Source organism: Cervus canadensis, chromosome 30 (genome assembly GCF_019320065.1).
Source record: "Cervus canadensis isolate Bull #8, Minnesota chromosome 30, ASM1932006v1, whole genome shotgun sequence".
In the NCBI taxonomy this organism is placed as follows: domain Eukaryota; kingdom Metazoa; phylum Chordata; class Mammalia; order Artiodactyla; family Cervidae; genus Cervus; species Cervus canadensis.
In genome coordinates this window covers 3,688,358-3,715,179 of record NC_057415.1, presented here as the reverse complement: position 1 = coordinate 3,715,179, position 26,822 = coordinate 3,688,358, and the positions used below count along the sequence as shown (strand labels likewise).

The following is a 26,822-nucleotide window of genomic DNA, read 5'->3' as shown; positions in this document are numbered from 1 at the left end:
GGTCCAGGGGAAGGGAGTTGGGTCTCCATGAGGTTGCAGGGCTGAGCCACCAGACCCACTGTGATGAGGATGCAGAAAGGACAGCAGGGACAGAAGGGGAAGGTGGCCCCGTAGTGGCAGGGGGCTCACAAGTGAGGGGCCACAGAAGAAGCCCAGCAAGCCGGGCGCCACCAGCCCTTCCCAACAGCTCTCAGAGCCGGTCTGCACGTCCAGGGAGCCCAGCAGGCCCAGACAGGACTCAGAGACACCACAGGAGGGAGGCCGTGCAGGACCCGGCCAGGCTGGGGCCCCTCTCCCAGGGGAAGAGCAGGGAGGAGGTGGCCGGAGGAGGGGCTGAGTTCCAGGCCCCCAGGACTCTGGCACCTGGAAGTCTTGAGTCAGAGCAGGAGACACCCCCATGCAGGATGAGCCTGAGGCATAAAGGGGAGCGGGAAGGAGCGGGTCACACAAGAACACACCGCTGTGCCCTTCACTCAGAACTGCTCCAGAGAACCAGAGGATGGGGAAAAAACACGCACACGCAGATGCCTCTTGTTATGTAAAATTACATATTTAATTTGGTCACAAATTCATAAAACTGTATATTTATAGAAAACTTTATAATTTCATAATTTTAATAGTTCTTATACTTGTTATAACATTCCACATTTGCCAAAATGTATAAAACTATATAAAATTATAATATTTGTATATAACAGCACATGTTTAATTTGGTCACAGTCATAAAATTGCATATTTACATAAAATTGCAAATTTTCTATGTAACTGCCATTTATTTTGGTCACAAATTCATCCAATTGCTTATTTATATAAAATTTTTATATAACATTGCATATTTGACCACAAATTCTTTAAATTGCATATTTATAGAAAATTGCAAAATTTGTATATAACATTGAATATTCAATTTGGTTCAAAATCATAAAATTGCACATTTACATAAAATTATAAAATTTCTATATGACATTGCATATTTAATTTGGTCACATTCATTACTGGGGAGGAACCTGAAGAGGCATCCAGTCTTCAAGTAAACTTTAAATTGTCACACTTGCATTGGCATAAAGCAGTAATGCTTCCCGGATGGCTCAGCAGGCAAAGAACTCGCCTGCAATGCAGGAGACACAGGACACGCGAGTTCGATCCCTGGATCGGGAAGATCCCCTGGAGTAGGAAATGGCAACTCACTCCAGTATTCTTGCCTGGAGAATCAATCCCATGGACAGAGGAGTCTGGTAGGCTATAGTTCACGGGGTCGCAGAGTCGGACACGACTGAGCGACTAAGCACCCACAGGAAAGTAACAAAGGAGTCAAGTTTCACGTTTCTTGAAGATTCTCAGTAGTAAAACACACAAGAAACGTGTACAAATGAATATACATGACAAATACTGACAAGGCTGATACTTTAGATGGGCACTCAAGGAAGTCTTCTGAGAAAGGGACAAGTGACCTAACACTTGACTACTTTTTTAAACGGTTTTACAAATGGACATGCTTTTTGTAGTATATAGGTGACAGTTTCAAATTTTATGGTATCTTATTTATTTCAGCTGTGCAGACTCTTCACTGCAGCACACGGGCTTCTCTAGTCGTGATGTGCAGGCTCTACAGCACGTGGGCTCAGTAGTTGCAGAGCACGTGCTTAGCTGTGGTACGTGGGACCTCAGCTCCCCAACCAGAGATTGAACCCGGGCTCCTTGCATTGGGAGTGCAGAGTCTTAACCACTGAACCACCAGGGAAGTCCCAAGAATTCGTTTCTATCTCCTTCTGGGGATGAAGGCAGAGTGTCCTCACAGAAGAAACAGCAAAGACAGGAAACACCTGACTTCCAGGAAAGGGAGGGACATCAGGGCCAGAGGGATGTAGCACAAAGACCATGGGGATCAGCCCTTCTAAAAACACAGGGGAACTCCACACACTGGATCCATTTGTACCTAAATTTTAGGCAATTCCAGTTTTGACCACACCAGTCATGTCAACCTTAGGGAAGACAACACACAAGCCTTGAGATGGATTAGACCAAAAACCCCCTGAGAATTGCTTCTGCCATTAAATTATCCTGCAGTGATTGGAATACTATGGAGAAGGTTTAGCAGAAGTAAAAAAAAAAACACAACTTTTTTAATTAAAAAAAAAGACAAAACCCTAATATAGTAGGCATTTTAGGTCAGTTCTCACAGTATTGAAGAATCAGCATTTCTGTGTCTTTCCTGCAGAAGGTCAAAGCTTACAGAGGGGCTGAGATCCTTAATTAGCCAATTCAAACACAGAAAGGCAATTCTGGGCTCAGAGCACCAGTATCAAGGGGGACCCATCTAGTGCTGAGCAAGCCAACACTGAACATAACCCAGGAGCCCGTCCATTCTTCCTCCCAGAAACCATGGCAGATCCCTGTCCTCTCTTCCTTGAGCCCAGATGGAATGAAGGTCGGTGATAAGACCAGACGTGACACAGAAACTATCAGACACTCATATCTAACCCACGCCCCACCCTGACTTCCCAGGTGAGCAACAGGAAGCCCAGGGGATCACAGCCCCGCTCACGGACACCAGACAGCGCTGCGTGGGCGTGCCACTTCTCCCGCTCTGCTCACCTGTCAACATCTCCCTATAAAAAGTACGAATATTCACACAACTATAAAGTTGCCATGTTTAAAGCCTGGACCCTGTAGAAGTCGCCAGGCAATCCCCAACTGGTCAAATTCCCCCAGCAGTGGGCTTGCTCTCCTTTGTTGTTGCTGCTGTTTTGTAGGTTCTTGTTTGTTTGTTTGTTTTTGCCTCATGGCTTATGGGATCTTACTTCCTGACCAGGGATTGAACTCAGGGCTCTCAGCGCAGAGTCCTACCCACTGAACAGCCAGGGAATGCCCTCCTTTTGTATTTCTAATTGCTTTGGATTGCCAGTGCTCAACCAGGTAGCCCACATAAACAGCCTAGAAATTATATTTCCAAAACGTTGTTTCAACACATATAACTATGTGCACAAACATAAAAGTACAAAGACATACAAGATGTTTGCACTTTAATGATGTATATTACAAGTTATGGGGCTTCCCTGGTGGCTCAGTTGGTAAAAAGTCTGCCTGCAGTGCAGGAGACCCAGGTTCCATCCCTGGGTAGGGAAGATCCCCTGGAGCAGGAAATGGCAACCCACTCCAGTATTCTTGCCTGGAGAAACCCCATGGACAGAGGAGCCTGGTGGGCTACAGTCCATGGGGTCGCAAAGAGTTGGACATGACTCACTGACTAACGCTATCATTATAAGTTAACGTCATTAAATGCATACATACTAACATGAATAACAAATTTCAAACAAATACAAATAAAAAGTAGAAGTCAATTAGGAGTGTGTCCTGAAGGGAAAGATTGAGGTCCTCAAACGCTTAGGGCACAGCACAGCCTGTCTCACTTTCTTCATAAACATGTTAATACTTTCCTGAGTTCAGCAGGCGCTCTTGAATTGTCTCTTTTGTCAGTCTTTGCCCCAGCATTTCCAAGCATCCAGCAAGGTGTTGACTGAGGTCTCCTGTCCCTTCTTGGTGACTGGCAGCATTTCACACGCGGCATCCGGAGAACCCCAGGCCTATTCTCTGGCCACAAGGATCTCATTTCATGTGAGGCCCATCTGTCTCAGCAGCAAATCACAGAAGTCACAAGGGAGAGATAGCTGCAAAGTCACTGAAGAACAGCTTCAGGCCTAGGTTGGGGGAAAGTCACAGAGACAGAGTTGGAACGGGCTTTCACAAAGTCAGAGGACCCTCAAGTCAGGCCTAGACTTCAGGGTGGGAACCTGAGGCGCTCCCCCTGCTGGTAGGCCTGCTGCTCTGCGCCCCTGACCTGCTTCCCAGCAGCAGAGAAACAAGCCACACCGGCACTGGGCATTGGGCTTCGCCAGCCCCCAGGGCAGTGGGGGGCAGTCCAGGTCAGCAGAGAGTCCTGCCCTAAGCAGGGGATGAGGGCCCATCTGGAAGAGAAGACTGCTGTCACAGAGGGAGAAGGCATCTGTGATAGGAGACAGGGTGGGCACGCGAGGGGCAACAGACCTCAGAGGAGGGCACCTGCCTGCCTCAGGAGGGGGAGGGCCCCTGGCTGCCGCCTCTGCACTGGGGACAAAGCAAAGGCCTGGAGGGAGGAAGGTCTCTGGCCTCACACCCCGCTCAGCCTCACTGCCTGACACTGTGGTAGAGCTGGATGGGGACAGACTCTGAGCAAGAATTTAACCATAAAATGGAGCAAACACCACCCGCCTCATGGACTGTGCTGTGGATTCAATGCTGTGTGTGTGAAATGCTGTGCACCCCACCATCCACAGTACATAAGGAGGGCACCCAACACAAGTTTATATTCTGTAACAGCTACACTGAAAACATGAAAAATAACAATACTCGTTTTCATTACATACGGTACTAACTCAAAGTATTCTAAACAAATTTCATTTCAGTATGTAATATAGACAGCTAATGGGAAGTTGCTTTATAACACAGAGAGCTCAATCCAGTGCTCTGTGATAACCTAAGGGAGGTGGGATGGGGGCGCTGGAAGGAGGCTCAAGAGGGTGGGGATATATGTACCCCCATGGCTGGTTCATGTTGCTCTACAGAAGAAACCAGCATAACACCGTGAAGCGATCATCCTCCAATCAAAAGTAAGTTAAAATTTTCACTGCAATATGTAGTCTTAGTCACTCGGCTGTGTGTCCGAGTCTGTCACTTCATGGACTGCAGCCCGCCAGGCTCTGTCCATGAGATTCTCCAGGCAAGAATACTGGAGTGGGTTGCCATTCCCTTCTCCAGGGGATCTTCCCGACCCAGGGACTGAACCCTGTTCTCTTGCATTACAGGCAAATTCTTTACCATTTGAGCCAGCAGGGAAGCCCGTCAACATGTAATCAATATGCAAAAAAAAAAAAAAAACTGTTAACGAGACAAATTACAGTCCTTTTCTCTGCCAACTCCTTGAACTACAGTATTGACTTATACACTACAGCTCATCAGATTTAGCCACAGTTCAGGTGCTCCACGGGGCTTCCCAAGTGGTGCCATCGGCAAAGAACCTGCTTGCTAATGCAGGAGATGTAAGATGTGGGTTCGATCCCTGGGTTGGAATGATCCTTGGAGGAGGGCATGGTAACCCACTGCAGTATTCTTGCCTGGAGAATGCCATGGACTGAGGAGCCTGGCAGGCTATAGTCCATGGGGTTACAAAGAGTCAGACATGATTAAAGCGACTTAGCATGCATGGACAGGTGCTCCACAGCCTCCCTGGGCCAGTGGGTGTCCCGCTGGACAGCACAACCTCTCAGATGTCTCAGAGTGGGTCAACCTGGCCCTGAGCAACCAGGGAGGAGAGAGGATGGTGGAGGAGGGAAGGACAGGGAGGTGTTAGGGGCCACTGTTAGAGGACAGAGGGGTGCAGGGTGGGAAAAAGAGGAGGGGGCAGGGAGGGAATTAGAGTCTTGATGGTCCAGGGACAAGCCATCCCTTCTCTGAGTGCCCTAACAGCTATTAGGAGACAGAAATTAGGACACTGTCCCTCCTCCCTCCTCTCCTGATCCACTGCCCGGGAAAAAAGCACTCACTTTCTGTGGCGTCTGTTGGAACCAGCAGCCATCTTCTCCCCTGAGATCCTTCAGATGCTGCTGGTTTCTGTAAAACACAATGGAGAGCAGCCTTGGTCTTCATCGAGGGCCCTAGATTACAGAGCTGAGCCTCGTAAACATGGTTCTGAAATTCTGGCACAGGCAGCCATAAGCAAAACAAAACCAATGCAGGATCTTTGAAGGGAGCAGACATAAGAGTCATTATTTTATATATGATTCTATTCTTATGAAACTCTAATGGTTCAACAATAATACTTAAATGTGAATGTATGGACGGATGAGTGTTAAAAATTATGACAATAAATTCTATAGTGAATTATGAGTTGGATAAACTCATGAGGTTAAAGAACACTGTAATACAAAGATACAACCTCAACAAGAAATGAGCAATTTACCAAGGAAAAACACACATGGAGTTGAGGTATTATAAAACTCTTAAAAGGCTAACTCTTTTTATAAGAAACATATAGAATATCTAAAAGATCTCAATTCCTCCTAGATTAATTTATAAATTAAGGTAACACTCAAAAACCTCAAAACTACTGAAATGATACGACCCAAAACTGTAAATGTCTCTGTGTGTGTGTGTGTGTGTGTGTGTATGTATACATATATAGTATATATATATTTAGTCACTCAGTCATGTCTGACTCTGCAACCCCATGGACTGTAGCCTGCTGGGCTCCTCTGTCCATGGGGATTCTCCAGGCAAGAATACTGGAGTGGGTTGCCATGCCCTCCTCATATGTATGTGTGTATATATATATATACACACACACATATATACATAGTGAAAATACTATATGTTGAAAAAGAAATTTTACTTCAAGTAGATTCAACTTCATAATACTTTTGAAATAAATGTGAAATTCCTACTATGATGAGGAATGGCTTAAAAGTATGTAACAGTCACACAGAAAAATATGCAGCTCTGACCCCATCACTGGGTCAGGCATGGGAGGCGTGAGCACCCTTCGGCTGCTGTTCTAGACGAGGGATCTGGTGACAGGACGACAGATGAGAAACAGCATCAGCGCTGCCAGTGGGCCAGAACAGGGGGTGGGCTCCCTGCTCTCCACGCCCTGGTCTCCCTCCATCACCACCTCCCCAGAGGAGAGGAGACCTGACCAGCATTGCCTCTCCCTGTCTCTGCCACAGTCCCAAGCAAGCAGAAGGGCCAGAGCCGCACACTCACCACCAGACTCTCTGCTTGCTTCATCTTGGGACTGGGCATTGTCTTCTGTCAGCTTCTTTTCCTGCCAAGGGACCAGAATGGAAAGTGAATCTCCACTGGTCAGCCTGTTGTTGTGGGCATGGTCCAGAGCCCCAGATCCTCGTGGGGGACATAAGCGCCAGGAAAGGGCCTTGAGAAAACAAGGCGCTGACCCAGGCGTCACAAACCCCTACAGCGTCTGGGGGGACCCAGTGGGTTCTGCCTTCCCACCTACCCCTGTGCTGTGCCCCCCAAGTGGGCATAGACTCAGCACATCTGGGCTCTGCTGATGGCACCCAGACTCTGGTGTGATGCTAAAGGGAACTGGGCACCCCTGCCTGACACCCCGCATGCCCCAGGGTTACAAAGTGAGGGTGTCTCAAACAGCAAGGACAGGGCCAGCGCTGCCAATCAGCCTTAGGACAGCGCTCAGCAGGCCAGTCTCCCTCCTACATTCAGCCTGGAGCCCCCAGGCCAGTTGAGAGAGTCAGGGACAACGCTATAGGACAAACCAGGGACCAGGTCCACCCTGGGCTTTGCTGTGGGGCGGAAGCAGTTACTGAGGGTCTGATGCCGCCAGATGCTGGAGAAACCGACTCACCTTGTGGCAGCACTCACCAAAGCAACCTAGAAGAGAAGAGACGCCACTGAGTGGTGGGGAGGGCCCTCTGGCCGCACCTCCCTCCCCAGGGACAGACACTGAACAAAGAGCCCCGGGCCTGTGACTGCAAGCGGGACACCCCGAGTCTGGAGAACTCAGGGAGGAGAAGAGAAGGGAGAAAATGAAGTAAAATGAAACCCATGTGAAATCTGTGCAGTGCTCCTGAACCACCCTCTTCTGCCTCCTCCCACCAGACTCGGCCAGGGGGAAGAGGGGACTGTCAGCTGAGTTGGGGGCCCGATGTGATCACGGTTTTGTAGGACCAGGTGAGGTGGGAGGAGGAGGGGTTTCCTGGGGAACAAGATCAGAGACAAGCCAGGAGGAACAGGAGGATTGGGGAGATGGAGGAGGGAGCCAGCACCTCCTCCTTCCCTTCTAGAACCTCACCTTTAGAGAAGCAACATACAACACATCCTATTAGGACAAAGGTGATTACAACTGTGATTCCAAGTCCAGTGAAAATGTTAGTCACCAGCGGTGAAGTGCCTGAGGAGGGACAGGGAGTGATGGGTAGTCTCCGGCTCATGGTTGCTAGCTCTCCAGGAACCGGGGCCTCCCCATGGGCCAGGGTACCTGATTCTTGGTCCACACACTTGACATTGCTCCAGGGCGTACAGTTCATGACCATGACCTTCCCATCAGGGCACCTGGGTACAGACACAGGGGGACCCATCAGGGACAGCTGGCTGGATGAGGAGAAAGAGGGGGCAGCCTTCTGTCCTGGGTCCCCTGACAAGACAGTAGAGGGGGTACAGGCTCCTGCTGTCTGCAGGGGAGGGGCCCCTCACACCCCCTCACTGGGCAGGAGAAGAATGCAGGACTGTGTACTGCGGCCCCCGGCTCCTGCTGAGTGATCAGAGCTGTCCTTCAGGAGCTGGGCTTCCTCTGCAAGGCCCGCCCTGGCCTCCCTGGGCTGCCCGGGAAGCTCTGGGGGCAGGGGGGGTGCCTCATCCAGGTCAAGGGTCAGAAGGGTGTGGGCACAAGTTTGACTCATCCTCCAGTCAAACTTGAATACGAGGCCCTCTCATCCACCTGTTGACTCTTCCTACCGATCTCAGCCAACACTGGAGCATCAGAGGATAGTGAATTACTATCGGCCCGAGTCCCCAAATAGGAAAGATTCAGGTGCTACTGGGGAACAAGGGCTGGGTGTGAGACCTGTGGACTTGGCTCCAGTTTTATAGGAACGTTGAAGGAGCACACACGTGGCCTCATTATGACTTCTGTCTGCTGTCAGCACTTTGGTCTTTCCAGGCCATGCCCGAGGAGACGTGGGAAGGGGCCGCTGGGAAAGCCGTGCAGGACAAACGGTGGTGGTGGGGAGCGCTGCTGCAGGCTCGGGAGACCCCACAGGCACAGAGGAGCTCTGAGAGGTGGGAGGCGCTTCAGGGAAGCAGAGAGAGAAAGGGGTACAAGGAAACTGGAGTCTCCTGTGGGTTGGAAGCCCCCTAGGCTCCTGTGTCTCACCCGGCGCTGCATTTTTGACAGAATTCAGGTGCATCTTCTCCACGGAAAGTGCCGGGTTTGCACTGACACTCAGTGTCCTTGCTGGAGGTGCAGCGGTTTTTTTCTTCTTCTTCTAGAGACCAAAGATAAGGTTTTGAGGGTGTGTTTCCCTAATATGTCTCTCAACCCTTCTTCACCACTCAGAGCTCCATCCACTCAGTTTAAGAAGTAATTCGGAGGGCTTCCTGGGTGGTCCAGTGGTTAAGAATCCGCCTGTCAAAGCAGGGGACACAGGTTCCCTCCTTGGTCTGGGAAGACCCCACGTGCTGCGGGGCAGCTAAGCCCGTGTGCCCCCACTACTGATCCTGCGCTCTGGGGCCTGTACACCACGGTCAGAGGCCACAAGGAGTAGCCCCCCACCACAACTGGAGAAGGCCCTTGTTCCGCAAGAAAGACCCAGAACAGCCAAAAATAAATGAATTAATCTTTTTTTAAAGTAATTTGGGGGCCATTTTCTGCAGCAACACACACAGCCCATCCATAGAACAGCCACTGTTCATGTGTCACCAATAGAGGCATACAAAAGGGACTGTGCATCATTACGGATTGCATCAGGGTTGAGAAGAAAAATGTTTTAGATCACAAATGAGGAGCAAGAAGTGGGGTGGGGTGAGGTGTAATCTGAGACACTGTAGATGGAGAGGAACCCTTGGGTGATGTCCCAATGGGTGATGCCCTGCTGGAGAGGCAGAGGGACCTCAGGTCATGAAGGCTGAGACAGGCTGAGACCGCAGAGCAGAGGGCATGGCGCTCACAGGAGCCTGGCCCAGGATCAGACACATCACACAGCTCAAACCCAGCCCTGCCCCACTCCCCCAGGACTTCTGTCTGCACTGTTACCATCCAGCTCCCTCCACCAAGGGACATGTTATTCCCCTCTTTCCAGCTGATGTTCTGAAAGACTTCCCTACCAGTTGGAATGCGTTATGCAAATAACTTCTGTTTTCATTTATTTTGCTGACCTAAGGCAGGATGAAGACCTAGCTGGACTGGAAATCAGGTTTCTGACTCCTCATCCCATTTAAATCCCATCTCATCACCCAGCACCTTAACTGCAGGCATGGGGGACCACAGGTTCTGTACCTGATTTGCAAGTCGTGCAAGGTAAGCAAGAAGGGAGGGTGTTTGAATGATTGGTGTAGTCTGTCCCATCGGTGCAAGGGGCACAACCTCCACTGACTTCTTCCATATAGAATCCTGGGAAGGAAGGGAAAAGCTGGTGAGTAAATCCCCGCAGGATTCCCTGAGGCTGGCAGTGTGGCTGGGGAGGCCTCTTTTGGCCATCTGTGGAATCCACAAGGGGAACTCTCCTCAACCGGGCTTTCATCTTTTGATTCTTCATCTACCACATACCCTAGACCAGTACTGCCAACAGACATATGTTACAAGCCACACATCCAAGTCACATTCATAGCTGGCACATTCAACAGTAAAAAGAAAGGTCAGGGGCTTCGCTGGTGGCTCAGTGGTAAAGAATCTGCCTGCCACAAAAAAAAAAATCTGCCTGCCTATGCATAATACATGGGTTCGATCCCTGGTCCGGGAAGATCCCACGTGCTGCGGAGCAGCTAAGCCCAATGTGTCACAAATACCGAGCCTGTGCTCTACAGCTCGGGGATCCACAACTACGGAGCACACATGCTGCAACTACTGAAGCCCCTGCACCCGAGCGCCGGTGCTCTGCAACAAGAGAAGCCACCCCAGTGAGAAGCTCAAGTAGCAACAGAGCCTCAGCATAGCCAAAAATAAGTACAGAGACATGAAGACAAGGGTTGGAGACCAGCCTTAGAATCTACCTGGTGGACATAAGTTCTGTTGGCGGATCCATTCCAGTGGGGCTGATAACTGCTGGGGAACTTCATCCTTCCTTATAGACATGGCTGAAGCAGGTTTGACCTATGGGGACAAAGCAGGGACAGGCATGAGTGGCTTCCACACTCTCACCCCTACTAGGATCCACCCCACATTTCCTTGACCACTACCTGCAAAGTGAAACAGAACTGGGACCTTTCTTCCCAGCTCTAAACTCTCATTCTTTTCATGTTTGTCCTTTGGCCTTTTGTGCTAGCAAGGAACTTACACTGAAGTTTTTTCCCCTGTATTCTTTCCTCTTAAAATATGTTTATTCCAGAAAGTATGTGCTCAGATGCATCCAATTCTTTGCAACCCCATGGACTGTAGCCCATCAGGCTCCTCTGTCCATGGGATTCTCCCAGCAAGAATTTTGGAGTGAGTTGCCATTTCCTCCTCCAGGGGATCTTCCCGACCCAGGGATCAAACTTCAGTCTCTTGCGTCTCCTGTGTTGGCAGGCTGGTTTTTTTTTACCACTAGCACCACCTGGGAAGCCCAGAAAGTATGGGCAAGAAAAACTTTTTTTATAACAATACAGAAACCACACAGATCCCCTTGATTAGAGAAAACATTCATTATTTTGTGTCTTGACTTCTTCTATTTGACCATATGTGTGAATACTCTCAGGCTTTCTCTCTCTTTCTCACATGTGTGTGCAGACACACACACACACATTTTCACAAATGAGCGTTCTGCCATGCATACAATTTTTCATAATCAGGATATAGAATCACATATTGAGTAATGAATTTGTGGCTTTAATGCAACAAGCTGTCCCAAAAAGGAAGCTGTCAGTGTTCCACAAAACACAAGAGTCACATGAAGAAAGAAGAAATAGCAATACAGGGTTTTCAGCCAAGTCTCTGTGCTACAAATGACACAATGGAGCCAGTCAAAAATCACTGGAGTCTGAGGATTTGACCAGGATTAATGTGTTGATGATAGTGTTCTGATGTTCAGAATTGTATTCTCATTTGGGGGGAGACTGTCCTAATTTGTGGGAAATATACATCCAAGTGTCCATTCATGGGATCTGTCATGTCAGCAGCTATGTTTCAGATGATACAGGAAACAAAGGGTTTTGTATAGTTTTGTAACTTTAATCTGGGAGTGATTTAAAGTAGAAAGTGACATTAAGAGAAAAAAAAAAAAATGGAAACAGCTTATGTTGAGCCCAGTTCAACTGCCTGGATCTAAACAAGATAAAATGCAACCTGTTAAATATTTGGGGACAGCTAAGCTCATATGAACAGTATGAAAAGGCAAAAAGATAGGATACTGAAAGAGGAACTCCCCAGGTCGGTAGGTGCCCAGTATGCTACTGGAGATCAGTGGAGAAATAACTCCAGAGAGAATGAAGGGATGGAGCCAAAGCAAAAACAACACCCAGCTGTGGATGTGACTGGTGATAGAAGCAAGGTCCGATGCTGTAAAGAGCAATATAGCATAGGAACCTGGAATGTGAGGTCCATGAATCAAGGCAAATTGGAAGTGGTCAAACAGGAGATAGCAAGAGTAAATGTCGACATTCTAGGAATCAGCGAACTAAAATGGACAGGAATGGGTGAATTTAACTCAGATGACCATTATATCTACTACTGTGGCAGGAATCCCTTAGAAGAAATGGAGCAGCCATCATGGTCAACAAAAGGGTCCGAAATGCAGTACTTGGATGCAATCTCAAAAATGACAGAATGATCTCTGTTCGTTTCCAAGGCAAACCATTCAATATCACAGTAATCCAAGCCTATGCCCCAACCAGCAACACTGAAGAAGCTGAAGTTGAATGGTTTTAGGAAGACCTACAAGACCTTTTAGAACTAACAGCCAAAAAAGATGTCCTTTTCATCATAGGGGACTGGAATGCAAAAGTAGGAAGTCAAGAAACACCTGGAGTAACAGGCAAATTTGGCCTTGGAGTATGGAATGAGGCAGGGCAAAGACTAATAGAGTTCTGCCAAGAGAACGCACTGGTCACAGGAAACACCCTCTTCCAACAACACAAGAGACTCTACACATGGACATCACCAGATGGTCAACACCGAACTCAGATTGATTATATTCTTTGCAGCCAAAGATGGAGAAGCTCTGTACAGTCAGCAAAAACAAGACCGGAAGCTGACTGTGGCTCAAATCAGGACCTCCTTACTGCCAAATTCAGACTTAGATTGAAGAAAGTAGGGAAAACCACTAGACCATTCAGGTATGACCTAAATGAAATCCCTTATGACTATACAGTGGAAGTGAGGCTTTCTCTAGTTGTGGCGAGTGGAGGATACTCTTGACTTTCATGTGTAGGCTTCTCATTGCAGTGGCTTCTCTTGCTGTGGAGCATAGACTCTAGGTGCACAGGCTTCGGCAGTTGCAGTGGGGGCTCAGTAGTTGTAGCACATGGGCTCAGTTGCTCCCAGGCATGTGGGATCCTCCCAGACCAGAGAATGAACTAGTGTCTCTCACATTGCCAGGAGCTTCTTAACCACTGGACCACCAGGGAAGCCCCCACACTGTTAATATAGTGAAAAACACTGATTGATTTTCAGATGTTAATCCAACACTTATTCCTGAGATTAACCCCATTTGGTCATGGTATGTTTTCTTCTTTAAATCTTCCTGAATGTAGTTTACTGTTTGCTTTGTAAAGGAATTTTGCCTCTGTTTTTAGGAAGGGTATTTAAAAGTCATTTTTTTTCTTCTTTTCAAATGTTTCCGTTAGGTTTAGGTATTAGGGTTATGTTGGCCTTAGAAGAACTAGTGAAGAACTCCTGTTGTCTGAAAGAATTTGTGTAAAGATTTGTGTTAGTTCTTTGATTGTCTGTATTTTTGTGCCCTGCCCTGTGACCTAACCTGGGTCTCCTGGCTATCCACTCCCAGTCTCAGCAATCTCATGGAGCCTCGAAACACTCTACTGGAATGAAGAATCGGAAGCGTGGCCCCATGGCATCCCAGCTTTACTTCTGAGACCAAAGCGCTGAAGTTCAGTGCGGCGAGGGTGCCGGGAAATGGGGCGCCATCATGGCCTCCTGGTGTGAGTTAAAAATGGCCCAGGCTTCTTTGGGAGAACAGTTTGTCATTGTCTAGACAAAAGTGTAGAATTATCTAACCCACTGACCCAGCAATTCCACTTCTGAGTTACCCAACAGACAATGCACATGGCTACACTGGATACTCGACAGGCACCCAGACCCATTCCTCAAGTAGTGTTCAACATGAGTCCTACCTATTACAAACCGATACTTTAAAAACAAATTCTATACTTCTTGTGAATACAAAATGCTATTTCTTTCCAGATTTTTTGGTACTAATTCATTCAATGAAAGATGCATATTTTCACAATTCCTGTAACTTTGTCAGACCCTTAATTTTTTTTTCTTTGAACATATAAGCAACTTTGAAAAGAGCCTCAAACAATTCAAGAAAGCGGTGCCAAGTGTGCACATTTTTCCCCATTGTGAGTTTCTTAAAAATGCACACTCAGGGACGGGGGAGCCTGGTGGGCTGCCGTCTAAGGGGTCGCACAGAGTTGGACACTACTGAAGCGACTTAGCAGCAGCGGTGAACCACACCCAGAGCCTCCAACTCCCCTCTGAAAGAAAGTGGTGAGAATCTGGCCCAAGCTGAGTCATTGGTGGTTTCTATTCATAAGGTGCAAGGAGCTGAAGGCAATTTTGAGGTTGTTCTCCTTTCAGAGAAAAGGAAATGTAAGGGTGCTTAAGGCAGTAGATGGGGGAAGATGGGGCCTACACTGTTAATGATTTACAAAGGACACGTTTTAGACGATAAATGCAGTGCAAAATAGAAAAAGAGAGAAAGAGAGAAAGAAAAGAGTGAGGAGGGTCGGCAGAGGGAAAAGGGAAGGGAAAGGAAAGAAATGACGATCTGATGCCAGCTGGGCCTGGGGCCAATCCAGAGGTCAGGCTCTCCAAGGAGCCAGCTCTTCTGGGCAGCAAGTAGATGCCAAGGATCCGCACTCCTCTAGCGCCCCCCACCAACGCGCCGCGCACTTGGACTTGCCCGGGGGTCCTGCCGGGATCTGCCCAGGCAGGTGCCCCGGGGCCTTTTCCGGGCCTCCAAGAGCGCCTTTTGGAGCCAGGACTCGTGGCGGGAACTCACCAACAGCAAGACACCCAAGACGACGAAGATGAGAGCCCAGGGGCCCCGGAGCCGAGGCCTGGGGCCCTGGGTGCACCCTCCCCGGGAGCGCGAGGCGGCCGGTGTCCTCTGTCTCCGCTGCCAGGTGCGGTCGGGCAGCGTTCGCTGTCCAGGTTGCCGCGGGGTGACAGCCGCCAGAGCCATCAGAAATGAAAGTGTGTTTCGTGGGGCGCGAGATCGCCTCTAGGAGGTGCGCGGAGCCGAGCTCTGCTATTTAATCTGAGCCTGCTTCTACGTTTATACCACCCCGCCCTGGGATTGCGCCACCTGGGGTAGCGAATGAACCAGTGCCTGCTGATGTAATCATTACCACTTCCAGCCAATCACGCGTGGCTCAGGAGAGGAGCCGGGACCCCTAAGTCTCCTTGGTGCGGAAGGGGAACTTCCGCCAGCTAAAATCCTGTGGATGCGGTTTTTCATTCAGCGCCAGCCTGGTCTGTGGCTTTGGGAGGCGGGGACAGGGCACCTCCCACGTGCTCTGTGTGATCTGGCCAGTGAGACTCAGAATCTGCATTCCAGGCAGGTCCTAACTCTGCCCTTTGCAGGTCAAATGCCCCACGGGTTGACAAAAATGAATGAACCACCTGTCTTCTAATTACCGCCTTCTGCCCACTCCCAGCTTCTGCTCCTCCCCGCACCCCCGCTTCATTGACCAGGGCCCCAAGGAGGCCAGAGAACATGGACAGCCAAGAAGGAGATCCAAGAGGTGCCCTGTACTGTACTGTAGGGGAGTGATGGGTCAATTAGGAAACCTTGAATTGTTAGAAAAATCAGTAGGTTGCCAGACTCACTTGCACTTTCTGAGATTTAAGTACTTAGGAAATGAGACAGACCTGGTGAACCTTTTTGCCCTGGGCCTATATCATATAAATAGTGTTAATAATCACTTTACTATGGAATTACAAATAAGTATTTATTTAAAGGCAAAGAATTGTTTAGTTGCTAAGTCATGGCCAACTCTTTTGCAACTCCATGGACTGCAGGCCCTCCAGGCTCCTCTGTCTATGGGATTTCTCATGCAAGAATACTGGAGTGGGTTGCCATTCCCTTCTCCAGGGGATCTTCCCAACCCAAGGATGGAACTCAAGTCTCCTGCATTGGCAGGTGGATTCTTTACCACTGAGTCACCAGGGAAGCTCCCAAGGGCAAGAGATACACACCATATTTTCCTGTTGTGAACTCTACTTTTCAAAGATCTTAAGTATCATAAGCATGGTTTATAAGTTTACTTTTGTCACTTTTATTTTATAAACCTGAAGTTCTACCCAACAGAACATTTTGGAGCCTAGTGAATAAATCCCTGCCCCAATATAAGTGGCATCCAGGAGAAAGAAGGTGGCCTGGCTGTGACTATGTAGTTGAAACACTTTATTTGCAGATGAATGTATCCACCAAGTTCTATTTTATGTTCATGACTCTGAATGTCTCTGATTTCACAAACTGGGGTCACCATTCACATTGAGGCAATACATTACTTCCTGTCATCAGGCTCAGAGAAGGGTCCAAGTCACCCCGGACTGTCCCATGTCCCTAGTTTGCCAGGATCAAGAAGTTACCAAATCAGGACTTTCCTGGTGCTTCAGTGGTTAATAATCTGCCTTCCAATGCAGGGATCTCAGGTTTGATCCCTGATAGGGGGAACTAAGATCTCACATGCCTCAAGCTACTGAGCTGGCGCACCCCCAACTACTGAGCCCCACCCTCTACAACAAGAGAGTGCATGCACTACAAGGAAGGAAACCCACAGGATGGAAGGAAGATCACCCCTGCCGGAACAAAGACCCAAGGCAGACAAATAAATAAGTACTGGCATTAAATAAAATCTATTTTTAAAAAGGTACCAAACTGCCTTTGATGGTGCCTAAAAAGGTAGCATTCACTCCTCAGGGTTCCCAGTATCTTCTTCTACTCTTCCTCTCACTTCCCAGAGGGTCTCTGATATGTGTGGGCTCTTCCCACGGACTCCATAGTGCTGTTCCCAAGCCCAAGTCTGTCCCCCATACTGCACTGGTGCTGGGCTCTCTATCCTATGAGGGTGTAGTACTTAGGACAGCAAGACAAGTACAAATAGTTTGTTTTTTTTAAAAAAAAGGTTCCATCCAACTCTGTTAGAGCACCTTTCAGATTTAGTCATGCAACAGAAAAGAGAAAGGAACCCTTATTATGAAAACCTCTTCCACTGAAAGGAATAATCTCACAGGTGAGCCTGGTTCAAAAACGAGTTAAATCCCTCTCTGCCTTTGCTTTCCATCCCTCATCACTTTGCTCCACAGGCCTGCTTCCTGTCAGAATGTTGCAGGCTGGAAACAAGGGCTCCTGCCCTGGGCTGCCCAGCAACCCTGGGAGGTGTTCTGGAAGTTGCCCCCTCAGAAGCCTGGTGGGGGCCCAGGGTGGGGAAGAGCTTTCCTACCTGTTGTTTGTCACAGCAGATCCCCCCAGCCAGACCCTGTATTCAATTGTTTTTTCTTTGTTTAAATTGTGGACCAGAATACCAACGTGTCCACTGAGAGCTCTGAGTTCTGATCATCCAGAGTCAATAAATCCCCGTGTGACTTGAGGACAGTCTGGGGTTTTGTTTGGAAAAACGTTTTTAATTAATTAATTCATTTCTGGCTATGCCGGGTCTTCATCGCTGCACACTGGCTTTTCTCTAGTTGTGGAGAGCGGGGGCTACTCTCTGGTCCTGGTGGGTGGGCTTCTCATTGCCGTGGCTTCTCTTGTGGAGCACAGGCTCCAGAGCACAGGCCTCAGAAGTTGTGTTGCAGGAGCTTCGTTGCCCCGAAACAGATGGAATCTTACCGGAGCAGGGATCGAATCCCTGTCCCTGCTTGGCCAAGCAGATTCTTAACCCCTGGACCACCAGGGAAGTCCCAGAAAGTTTTTTGTTTGTTTCATTTTATTTTTTGGCTGCCTTATGGCATGTGGGAACTTAGTTCCCTGACCAGGGAGCAAACTTGTGCCCCTGCAGTAGAAGGACAGAGTCCTAACCACTGGACCACCGGGGAATCCCCGTGTTTTGTTTTTAATTTAAAAATTTTTTAAAAAAAAGTACACTTTGTCCCTTGACCCCTGAGGCCTGAGGCAGGTCTTTTGGTAACAGTCCAACTAGGGGAGGGGGGAATCCAAGCTGGTCCTGGGGAGGGGAGCTGCCAGAGAGAACCCAAGGCAGACTGGATGCAACTGATGATTCGGGCTGGTGGAAGTCCTGTGTGCCCCCAGCCTCATCACCTACCATGGCATGGAGAACCAAGAGGAAGCAAGAGACATATTAAGCAGCCCCCAGAACCCTCCCCAGTCCCTGCGCTAAAGCCTGCAGTCATGAGTGCATGAGTCTTGAGTCTGTTAACTCTTAGTTCACATCCAGGCCTTTTTTCTTTTCTTTTTGCCTTTTGATCTTCTTCACTCATTTCTCCCACCCCACCCAGCTGCCTCCTACCACTGGCAGCCATCAATTTCTTCCCTCTATCTCTGAGCTTGATTTTTTTTTTTAAGATTTCACATATAATAGAGATTATATTGTATTCGCTTTCTCTGTCCTGTTTATTTCACTTGGCATAATGCCCTCAAGGCCGATCCATGTTGTCACAGATGTGTCTTCTTCAATGTCTTATTTTCAATATACATATCTTTCACCTCCTTGGTTAAATCTATTCCTAGGAATTTTATTCTTTTTGATGCAATTGTAAATGACATTATTTCCTTAATTTCTCTTTCTGCTGGTTTATTATTAATATAAAAGATATACAATCGGTTTTTTAATACTGATTTTGTATCCTGTAGCTTTACTGAATTCATTTATTCTAAGAGTTTTTGATGGAGCCTTGAGGGTTTTCTGTATATAATATCATGTATCTGAGAATAGTGACAGTTTTACTTCTTTGTTTCCTATTTGGATGCCTTTTATCTCTTTTCCTTGCCTAATTCCTCTGGCTAGGACTTGTAGTACTATGTGGATAAACGTTGTGAGAGTGGGGCATCCTTGTCTTGTTCCTGATCTTAGAGGAAAAGTTTTCAGATTTCCTGTGAATTATGCCACGCAGAGAACTTCCAGATAAGGAAGACACCTCTAGATCAGCAAAGGGTGCTTCTTATTGCCCTTTAATTAAAATCAAAAAACATTAAACAAGATTCAAATACCACTCGGCTTCTCTCAGACCTCTCTTGTGAAGGAGTTATACTTTCAAAAGCCCAGTCACGTGGGATCCTCCCCTTTTGAGGAAGGACCCAAAGAAGACATGAAAGTGAATCCACTTTGGAGGGTGCAGTCATTGTAACCGCCATTACTCTTTCTCCTGGGGCAGTTGAGAATGGTATGGGTGACGTCATGTGTCACCCCATCACCTTGTTGGGGCATCTTTTCATGGGCAGATTTCTCCCTGTCCTTAGCTACAGTCAAGAGCCAAACAGGACAGTGTTGGAGAGAGATTTCTCATAGGAACCTTTATGTATTATCTGATTGTTGCAATAATGGTATATTTATTTTCTACAATAGTTAGTGTTAGTTGCAGTCTTGCTAAACTTTTTGTAACCCTATGGACTATAGCCTGCCAGGCTCCTCTGTCTATGGCATTTCCCAGTCAAGAATACTGCAGTGTGTTGCCTTTCCCTCCTCTTGGGGATCTTCCTGACCCTGCATTGAACCCAGGTCTCCTGCATTGCAGGCAGATTCTTTACCATCTGAGCCACCAGGGAAACCAGGAAATGCAGGTCCCTGCTTTGTGCTACAGACCAGGGCATACAGGATGGGGGTGAGCTTTGTCTGGACCACTTCTCTTCCACGGGGTCTTCCCTCCCTCTGCTGATGACATTCCCCCTCTGAGGATGTCATGCTCCCTCTGAAGGTGTGAATACTCTGCTAGGGTCTGCCCTCATTCACCTGCAGAATTCTGAAGAGCTCTGTACTGACCTGCCCCTGTCCCGGCCCCAACATAAAACCCTCTGACTTCTCAAAGTCCTGGGCCTGACTTTTCTCCATCATGGGGCAGAACAAGTACATGGAATCAGTTGTGAGCAACCCTGACATCATAACTCCCCCAATCTCCAGACCGAAATGAACGAACTGTTGGTAAAAACCAAAACAGTGCATGGGTATTTTTATATGTGTGTGTGTGTGTGTGTGTGTGTATGTGTGTGGAGAAAAAAAAATACCTCTCTAGGTTAACCCAGATAATCTATTTCTTCTAGGAGCCTCATGTTCTAGTAAGAACATGATCAAGAACCTAATATAATCTATTTTCAAATATATTCACAAGCTCTTGGCTCTCAGGATGCTGGTGATTGAGGTTTTTGGGAGAGAGGGTGGTTGAAGGGCTCCAACATAACAACGGATACTTGCCGTCTTGGGAATGCACTTATCTTCTCACGGTTATCTTCCTAACTGTCAGAGACAGCCCCACAGGAGCTGTAGTGTCCATGTTGGGGTAGGGAGATTGGGGAAAAAGTGAAATGTCAGGAAAAAAGGTGCAGAGCTGGAGAATGGGAGTTTCCTATTGTGAGATGTCACAGGACATCTGGTGCTGGTTGGGAGGAACAGGGGGATGGCTGAGCAGGAGCAGACTGGAGGAGAGGAGAGAGGGCGCTGGAGGACGGCGGGGATTACAACGGCAGGTTGCGCTCCCCTGGCATCAGGGTGCAGCGGAGGGGCAGCCCCTGGGAGTGGATACAGCCCTGTACTCGGCACCGTGGCTTTGGGAAGGGGACAGAAGCCTGACCGTGGAGCCTCCCAGGAACTCAAAGGGAGAAGAGCTAGGGCCTAAGGCCCAGGAGAGAAAGAAAACAGGTCTCTGTGAGGTTGCAGGGCTGAGTCACCAGGCCCACTGAGAAGGATACAGAAAGGCCAGTGGGGACAGAAAGAGAAGGTGGCCCCGGAGTGTCACGAGGCTCACAGGTGAGCGGCCACAGAAGGACCGCAGCAAGCAAGACACCTTCCCGACAGCTCTGTCACAGCCAGTCTGCACCTCCAGGGAGCCCAGCAGGCCCAGGTGCAGCCCAGAGACACCACAGCGGGGAGGCTGTGCAGGAGCCCGGCCAGGCTGGGGCCCCTCTCCCAGGGGAAGGGCAGGGAGGAGGTGATGGAGGAGGGGCTGAATTCCAGTCTCCAAGAAACCTGGTGCCTGGGAATCCTGAGTCTGGCAGGAGACATGCCCAAGCAGGATGAGCCTGAGGCATAAAGAGGGGAAGGAAGGAGTGGATCACCCAGCAAGGACAGACAGCCCTGCCCCTGCACCACTCACAGCTTCTCCAGAGGAGACTGCAAGGAGGGGAGGGAAGTACACACAGGCTTCTCTTTATATAAAGTTATGTGTTTTGGTCATGGATTCATGAATATACGAGTCTTTTCTAGCTAGTGCATAATGCAGCTATTTCTTGTATTGTTTGATAATATCAACAAACTCTTCAAACGGATCTCCAACTGTTTCCCTTTCCAGGAGAAGAGAGAAACCAGGGACTCTGTGCTTTCTTTAGGAAATGCACATGCAGAGGCGATCTGTCCTGTGTTCTTTTGTCCTATCTTCAAGCTCACCGATCCTTTCTACTACCTGTCAATTGCACAGTTAAACACGTGTAGTGTGGATTTTTCACTTCAGCTATTTGACTTTTCAGCCCTACAATTTTGTTTTGATTCCTTTTGATAGTTTCTATTTTTATAGACCATTCCCTGAGTAATCCTCACTTCTTAAGTATCTGCTCCAGCTTTGATAACTATGCAGCTAAGTAACCATCATCCAGTCAAGACACAGAACACTCCCAGCACCCCACACAGTCTCTTCTGCCCCAGTAGGCCTTTCCCACCCACCCCATCAGGAGACAGGCACTCCATCCCAGGATATATGTGACTCAAATGAGGAATATATATGAGAGCACTTCGGAAAATAGAAGTAATAGTTATTCCACAAGTGCGGAGACGCTTTGCACCATCATCAGTAGTCTAAATAAGGAAATGAAAGCATGCGATAGTCTCCAGGGAAGGTGAAAAGATAAAATTAAGTACCAATTTTGATTTTTTCAAACCATCTCAAAACAGGAGGCTGCATCCACAATGATAAGAATTTCTACATGAAACTAGGATCCCAACCTCATTCTTTTCTTAAAATTTAGTTTAGGACTTCCCTGGGAGCACCATGGATCAGAATCTGCCTGCCAATGCAGGGGACACAGGTTCCATCTCTGGGGCAGGAAGATCTCACATGCTGTGGAACGACTAAGCCCATGCACCACAGCTACTGAGCCAGAGCTCTAGAGCCCTCGAACTGCAACTAAGGAGCCCCAGTGCCGGAACTACTGAGGCCGCGTGCCCAGCGCCCGTGCTCCGTGACAAGAGGAGCCACTGCAATGAGAAGCCCCCGCACCGCACTGAAGAGCAGCCCCTGCTCACTGCAACTAGAAAAAGCCCGCATGCAGCAATGAAGACCTACTGCAGCCAGAAATAAACATCAATAAATGAATCATATGAAAAGTTTTCTTCACAGGAAAAATGAAACAAAGAAAGGCCCACAACATCAGACCGAAAGTACCGCATTCTAGGAACCAAAGCCAGACGCACCTGTGCCCAAGTGTGTGTGTGGGTGGGTCACAGTAAAAATACACTGGTATATTTACAAGGACAAAATATGCTTGGTGGGTTGGCCCAGATTCTACTCTTCTAGAAAGTCACCTACTAACGTCATCAGCAAACATACATGGTTTTATTTTCAAATATGCTCAGTGTAATAATTTTTTAAAAAATCAGAAATTTTTAGTTTTAGGAGGATTATTACTAAATATTATAACAGCCACACAGTGGAATACATGCAGCTTTTATTCAATCAGTCAACAACCACAGGAGCACCCACTCTGTGCTGCCTGCTTTAGGTTTCAGGAATATATTGACAGCTAGTGAAAACAAGACAGGGAATAAGTAGCATTACATCTTTTAGAGCAACCAGTCTACCACAGCTGGCTTCCTTCCCCTCCATGAACCTGGTCTCCCTCCTTCACCACTTCCTCCTGGGGCAGGAGATGGGACCAGAATGGCCTTTTCCTGTTTGTACTGCAGTCCTGGGCAAGCAGAAGGACCAGGGCCCCACAAGGTCCATCACAGCTCATCAGCACGGACTCTGGTGTTTCTCTAGCCTTACGTTCATTACTTTCTGTTCTAATCTGTATTATCTCCTTCCTCTGTTTACTCTACCTTTAGTATGTTCATTTTCTAGTGTCTCACTGTATAGTATTAGGTTATCGATTTGAGATTTTCCCTCTTCCTTAATGCAGTCATTTACAGGCATAAATTTCTTTCTACGTTTTCAGCTGCTTTAGCTACATCCCATAAGTTTTGGCATGTGGTATCTTCAGTTTCATTCAGCTCAAAAGACTTTACAGTTTCTTTTTTGATATCTTCTTTGACTAACTGGTTATTTGAGAGTGTGTTGTTTAAATTTTATCATAGCTATGAAGTTCCCCAGTTCCTTCCTGTTTGTGATTTCCAATTTCATTCCACTGTGGTGGGAGGCTATGTGTTCTATTATGGCTCTCCTTTTAAATTTATTTATTTTATGAGCTAGTATATGGTTTATTCTGGAGAATGTTCCAGGTACACTTGAGAAGCATGTATTTTGTTGTTGACTAGAGTATTCTACAGATGTCTGCTAGGTCTAATTGTTTTATAATGTTGTTCAAGTCTACTATTTTCTTGTTGATCTTCTTTCTAGTTCATTATGAATCCTTACAGATTAAGGAAATCACATTTATAAGTGTGTTTTGTGTTCTGAGTACTTTTTTCGAGTTTGTTTTTATCTTTGTCACGATTTCTTCCATTTGGCTTTCTTAATATTTATACAGCCTTTAGGCAAGTTTTATAGTTTGTTGTCATACTGAAGAAGGTCTTCCCCTCTCCAGAGTGGTAACACATTTTTTCTCATATTTTTGCAGTACTTTTCTGGTTTCATATATTATGATGAATTCATTGATCCACCTAGTTTTAATTATCCAATAAGAAGAGCATAAGGAAGAAACATCATCATTTTTCAGAAGTCATCCTAGTTGTTGTATTATCATTACTGAAGAGTTAATTTTTTATCATTGACAGGAAGTGTCATCATCATAACACATTATTAAGGAAAGGTTTTAAAGGTTGGGTTTTTTTTCATTACTAACAAATATGAATTAGATATGAGAGAGAGAGATCCTGCAAGGAAGAGTGAGGTATTCTGAAGGAGGAAAGCCCAGGAGGTGAAGGTCAAGCCTAGGGACATGGGGTCCCCGGTTGTGACAGCTCTTCCAAGTCTTCAGCTCAGTTCCAGATCACAGAACCCCCTTCCTTAGGGTCACTGACCCTCTACAGGTCGGACCCATTTTTCCTCTTGTTTTCCCGCCAGGGCCCAATGGCATGAGCTTTGTTTGAAGGCTCTTCCCTCATCACTATTTCCTTGCCTCTTTGTGTCTCCCAAGGACGACGAGCTCCTTGAGAACAGGAATTAGGACTTCCTTCTCTAAGTTCTAGAGGCCCAGGTGGTGCTGTTCAATAGAGTAATCACCAGGTCTTTATGGGAATGGAGCACTTCAAACAGCTTCTCTGAATCAAGAAGTGTTGCAAGTGAAAAATACATTCTGAATTTCAAAGACAGTATTTAAGAAAAGAAAGTCCATCAATGTTTTATATTGATTGTTGTTGTTTAGTCACTAAGTCATGTCCAACTGTTTGCAACCCCATGGACTGTAGGCTGCCAGGCTCCTCTATGGGATTTTTCAGGAAGAATGCTGGAGTAGGTTGCCGTTTCCTCCTCCTTGGGATCTTCCCTGGCCAGGGATCTAACCTGTGTCTCCTGCATTGGCAGACAGATTCTTTACTGCTGAACCACTGGGGAATCCCGATAAATGTTACTACCCTTTTTCATTTTCATTAAAGGGTGATATGATAGCCCTTGGATTTCATTGATTTTTGCTTTATGTATTTTTAAAGCTCTTTTATTAGGCACAATATATTTATGGTTAAGATGTCTTCCTGATGAATTGACACTTTTAACACTGTAAATGGTACCTTTTAAAAAATCTTTGGTAACATCAGGTGAAAACTTGAAATAGTCTTCTCTGGACCTGGGCAGTCCCTCAGCATTGACATTCAGTTACCTCTGTTCTGTCCACAGCCTGCTGATCACATTTCCCACCGCCCAGATCAATACCCCCATGCCCCTCAGAGCAGGACCAAACACTAGCATTAGTGCAGGCATCTTAGACCCCACAGCACCCACGCATTCAGGGGGAGTCCTGTCTGCAGCCTGCTGAGGAGCCCTGTGCAGGGGCTGTGGGCCCCAGGGACAAGGCAAGGTCCTTTGTTTCCTCGGGGCAGTTCTGGCCACAGGAACCTGAGGCAGACAGCGATTCCCGTAAAGTCGTCAGGGTGACAGAGTCTGGAAAGGCTGCAAGGCAGATGTGACAAAACTCCCAGTAGCAGGGAACAGGCGTGGACATGTCGGGAAAAGTCCACAGAGCCAGGATCACAGACAAGGACGAAGTCAAAGTAACGGGGTGTGTAATCTCCATTACACACTGTTTGAGAAGGGACAGCTAGACAAGCCTAGGACCGGGTCGGAGAAGGCGGGCTCTTCTCCCTCTGGGCCCGGGTCGGCCCTGCCAGGCCCTAACCCTGCTCCTTCCCTCCATTAAGCCCACGGTAGGTCTCGCTGGGACATCCCCAGGCCGCAGCTGACCCCGACGTGCACACCGCCAGGTCTTTTCCCGCTGCCATTTACCGGCCACCCGGCGCGCCTTCCCGAGCCAGTACCCGCGATCGTACTCACCCACGACACGACACCCATGACCAAGACGAGGTACCCGAACTGAAGTTTGAGGCCACCGGAGCGCCCTGCGGCGGCGCTCGAGGAGGCCGGTGCCCTCCGTCCCCGCTGCCCCTTGCGGCTGGGCAGCGTTTGCTGTCGAGGTCCCCGCAGGTTGATGGCAGGCACAGTCATGAGGAGTCTTAGCGGTCGTCCGTGGAACTTGGAAAGCCGGCCTCTGATGGCCAGACGTCGGAGCTTTTCGGTATACCTCCGCTCCCGCGCACTGTACCCAGGCTGTCAGAGGAAGCAGGCGGCGGTGGCCCCGCCTTGTCTTCCTCAGGGTGTTGCTCAGTCAGTGCAGGGAAAGTAAGAAGCTCCGTCTTCATCTCACCGGCGAGTTCAGCGCAGCCTGAGTGCGTGCTCAGTCGCTCGGTCGTGTTCGACTCTTTGCTGACCCCACGGACTGCAGCCCACTAGGCTTCTCTGTCCATGGGCTTTCCTAGACAAGAATACTGGAATGGGTTGCCGTTTCCTCCTCCAGGGGATCTCCCCGATCCAGGGATGGAACCCTCCTCTCCTGCATCTCTTGCATTGGCAAGAGGATTCTTTACCACGGAGCCACCTGGGAAGTCCGATGCACGCAGAGTTGGCATTAAAGGTTCTTCCTGAACCGGATCCCTTCTCAGGGGCAACGACCCTCCTGAGCTACCACTGGCCCTCTGACTGGCCCGCCTTCGGCTGGCTCTCAGCTTCTGTTCCTCCCACGCTCATTGACAGTATGGGTGCACAGGTAGCCCTGCCTCCAGAGTCACGTGGCAGCTCTGTCCCCATGGAAAGTTGTTGAATCAGAGGTTTGCTCTTAGCATCTTAGTAGCCAGGTGCCTGGCTGGAGCAGATCCTCAGTGAACAGGTGGGTGGACAGAATGAAGGTCACAGAGACGGCCATCGGTAGGTCTGAATTCAAGTCACAAATAGGCTTCGGATCTCCTCCATCACTACCTGTGATGCGTTGCGGTAATGCCAGGGTCCACGTCTGACTTTCACACGCCGGACTTCAGACTATCTCCTCTCGACCCTACTGCTCTTG

The 26,822-nt window shown here is 48.1% G+C and overlaps 2 protein-coding genes across 25 annotated transcripts in view; both read right to left on the bottom strand.

Annotated features, from left to right (window-relative positions):
• LOC122431618 overlaps positions 1 to 26,822 on the bottom strand; it is a 636,199-nt gene that overhangs the window by 259,052 nt on the left and 350,325 nt on the right. The gene's annotated exons all lie outside the window — the stretch shown is intronic.
• LOC122432087 (tumor necrosis factor receptor superfamily member 10C-like) lies at positions 1,358 to 26,026 on the bottom strand. Of its 24 annotated transcripts, none has more exons than XM_043453840.1 (10): positions 14,943 to 15,218; positions 10,777 to 10,876; positions 10,064 to 10,177; positions 8,942 to 9,053; positions 8,048 to 8,121; positions 7,862 to 7,960; positions 7,415 to 7,560; positions 6,796 to 6,856; positions 5,580 to 5,774; positions 1,358 to 3,698 (listed from the first exon to the last, which is right to left on the bottom strand). In XM_043453840.1, the coding sequence occupies exons 1-10, from the start codon at positions 15,123 to 15,125 to the stop codon at positions 3,652 to 3,654; spliced, it is 1,131 nt and encodes a 376-aa protein (XP_043309775.1). In that variant the 5' UTR covers positions 15,126 to 15,218; the 3' UTR covers positions 1,358 to 3,651. The 24 variants fall into 24 exon arrangements, 15 of the variants coding, with proteins under 15 accessions (XP_043309775.1, XP_043309780.1, XP_043309776.1 ...); XM_043453845.1 differs by having other exon boundaries at positions 7,415 to 7,440; positions 14,943 to 15,216; XM_043453841.1 differs by adding an exon at positions 13,056 to 13,336 and having other exon boundaries at positions 7,862 to 8,121; positions 14,943 to 15,077.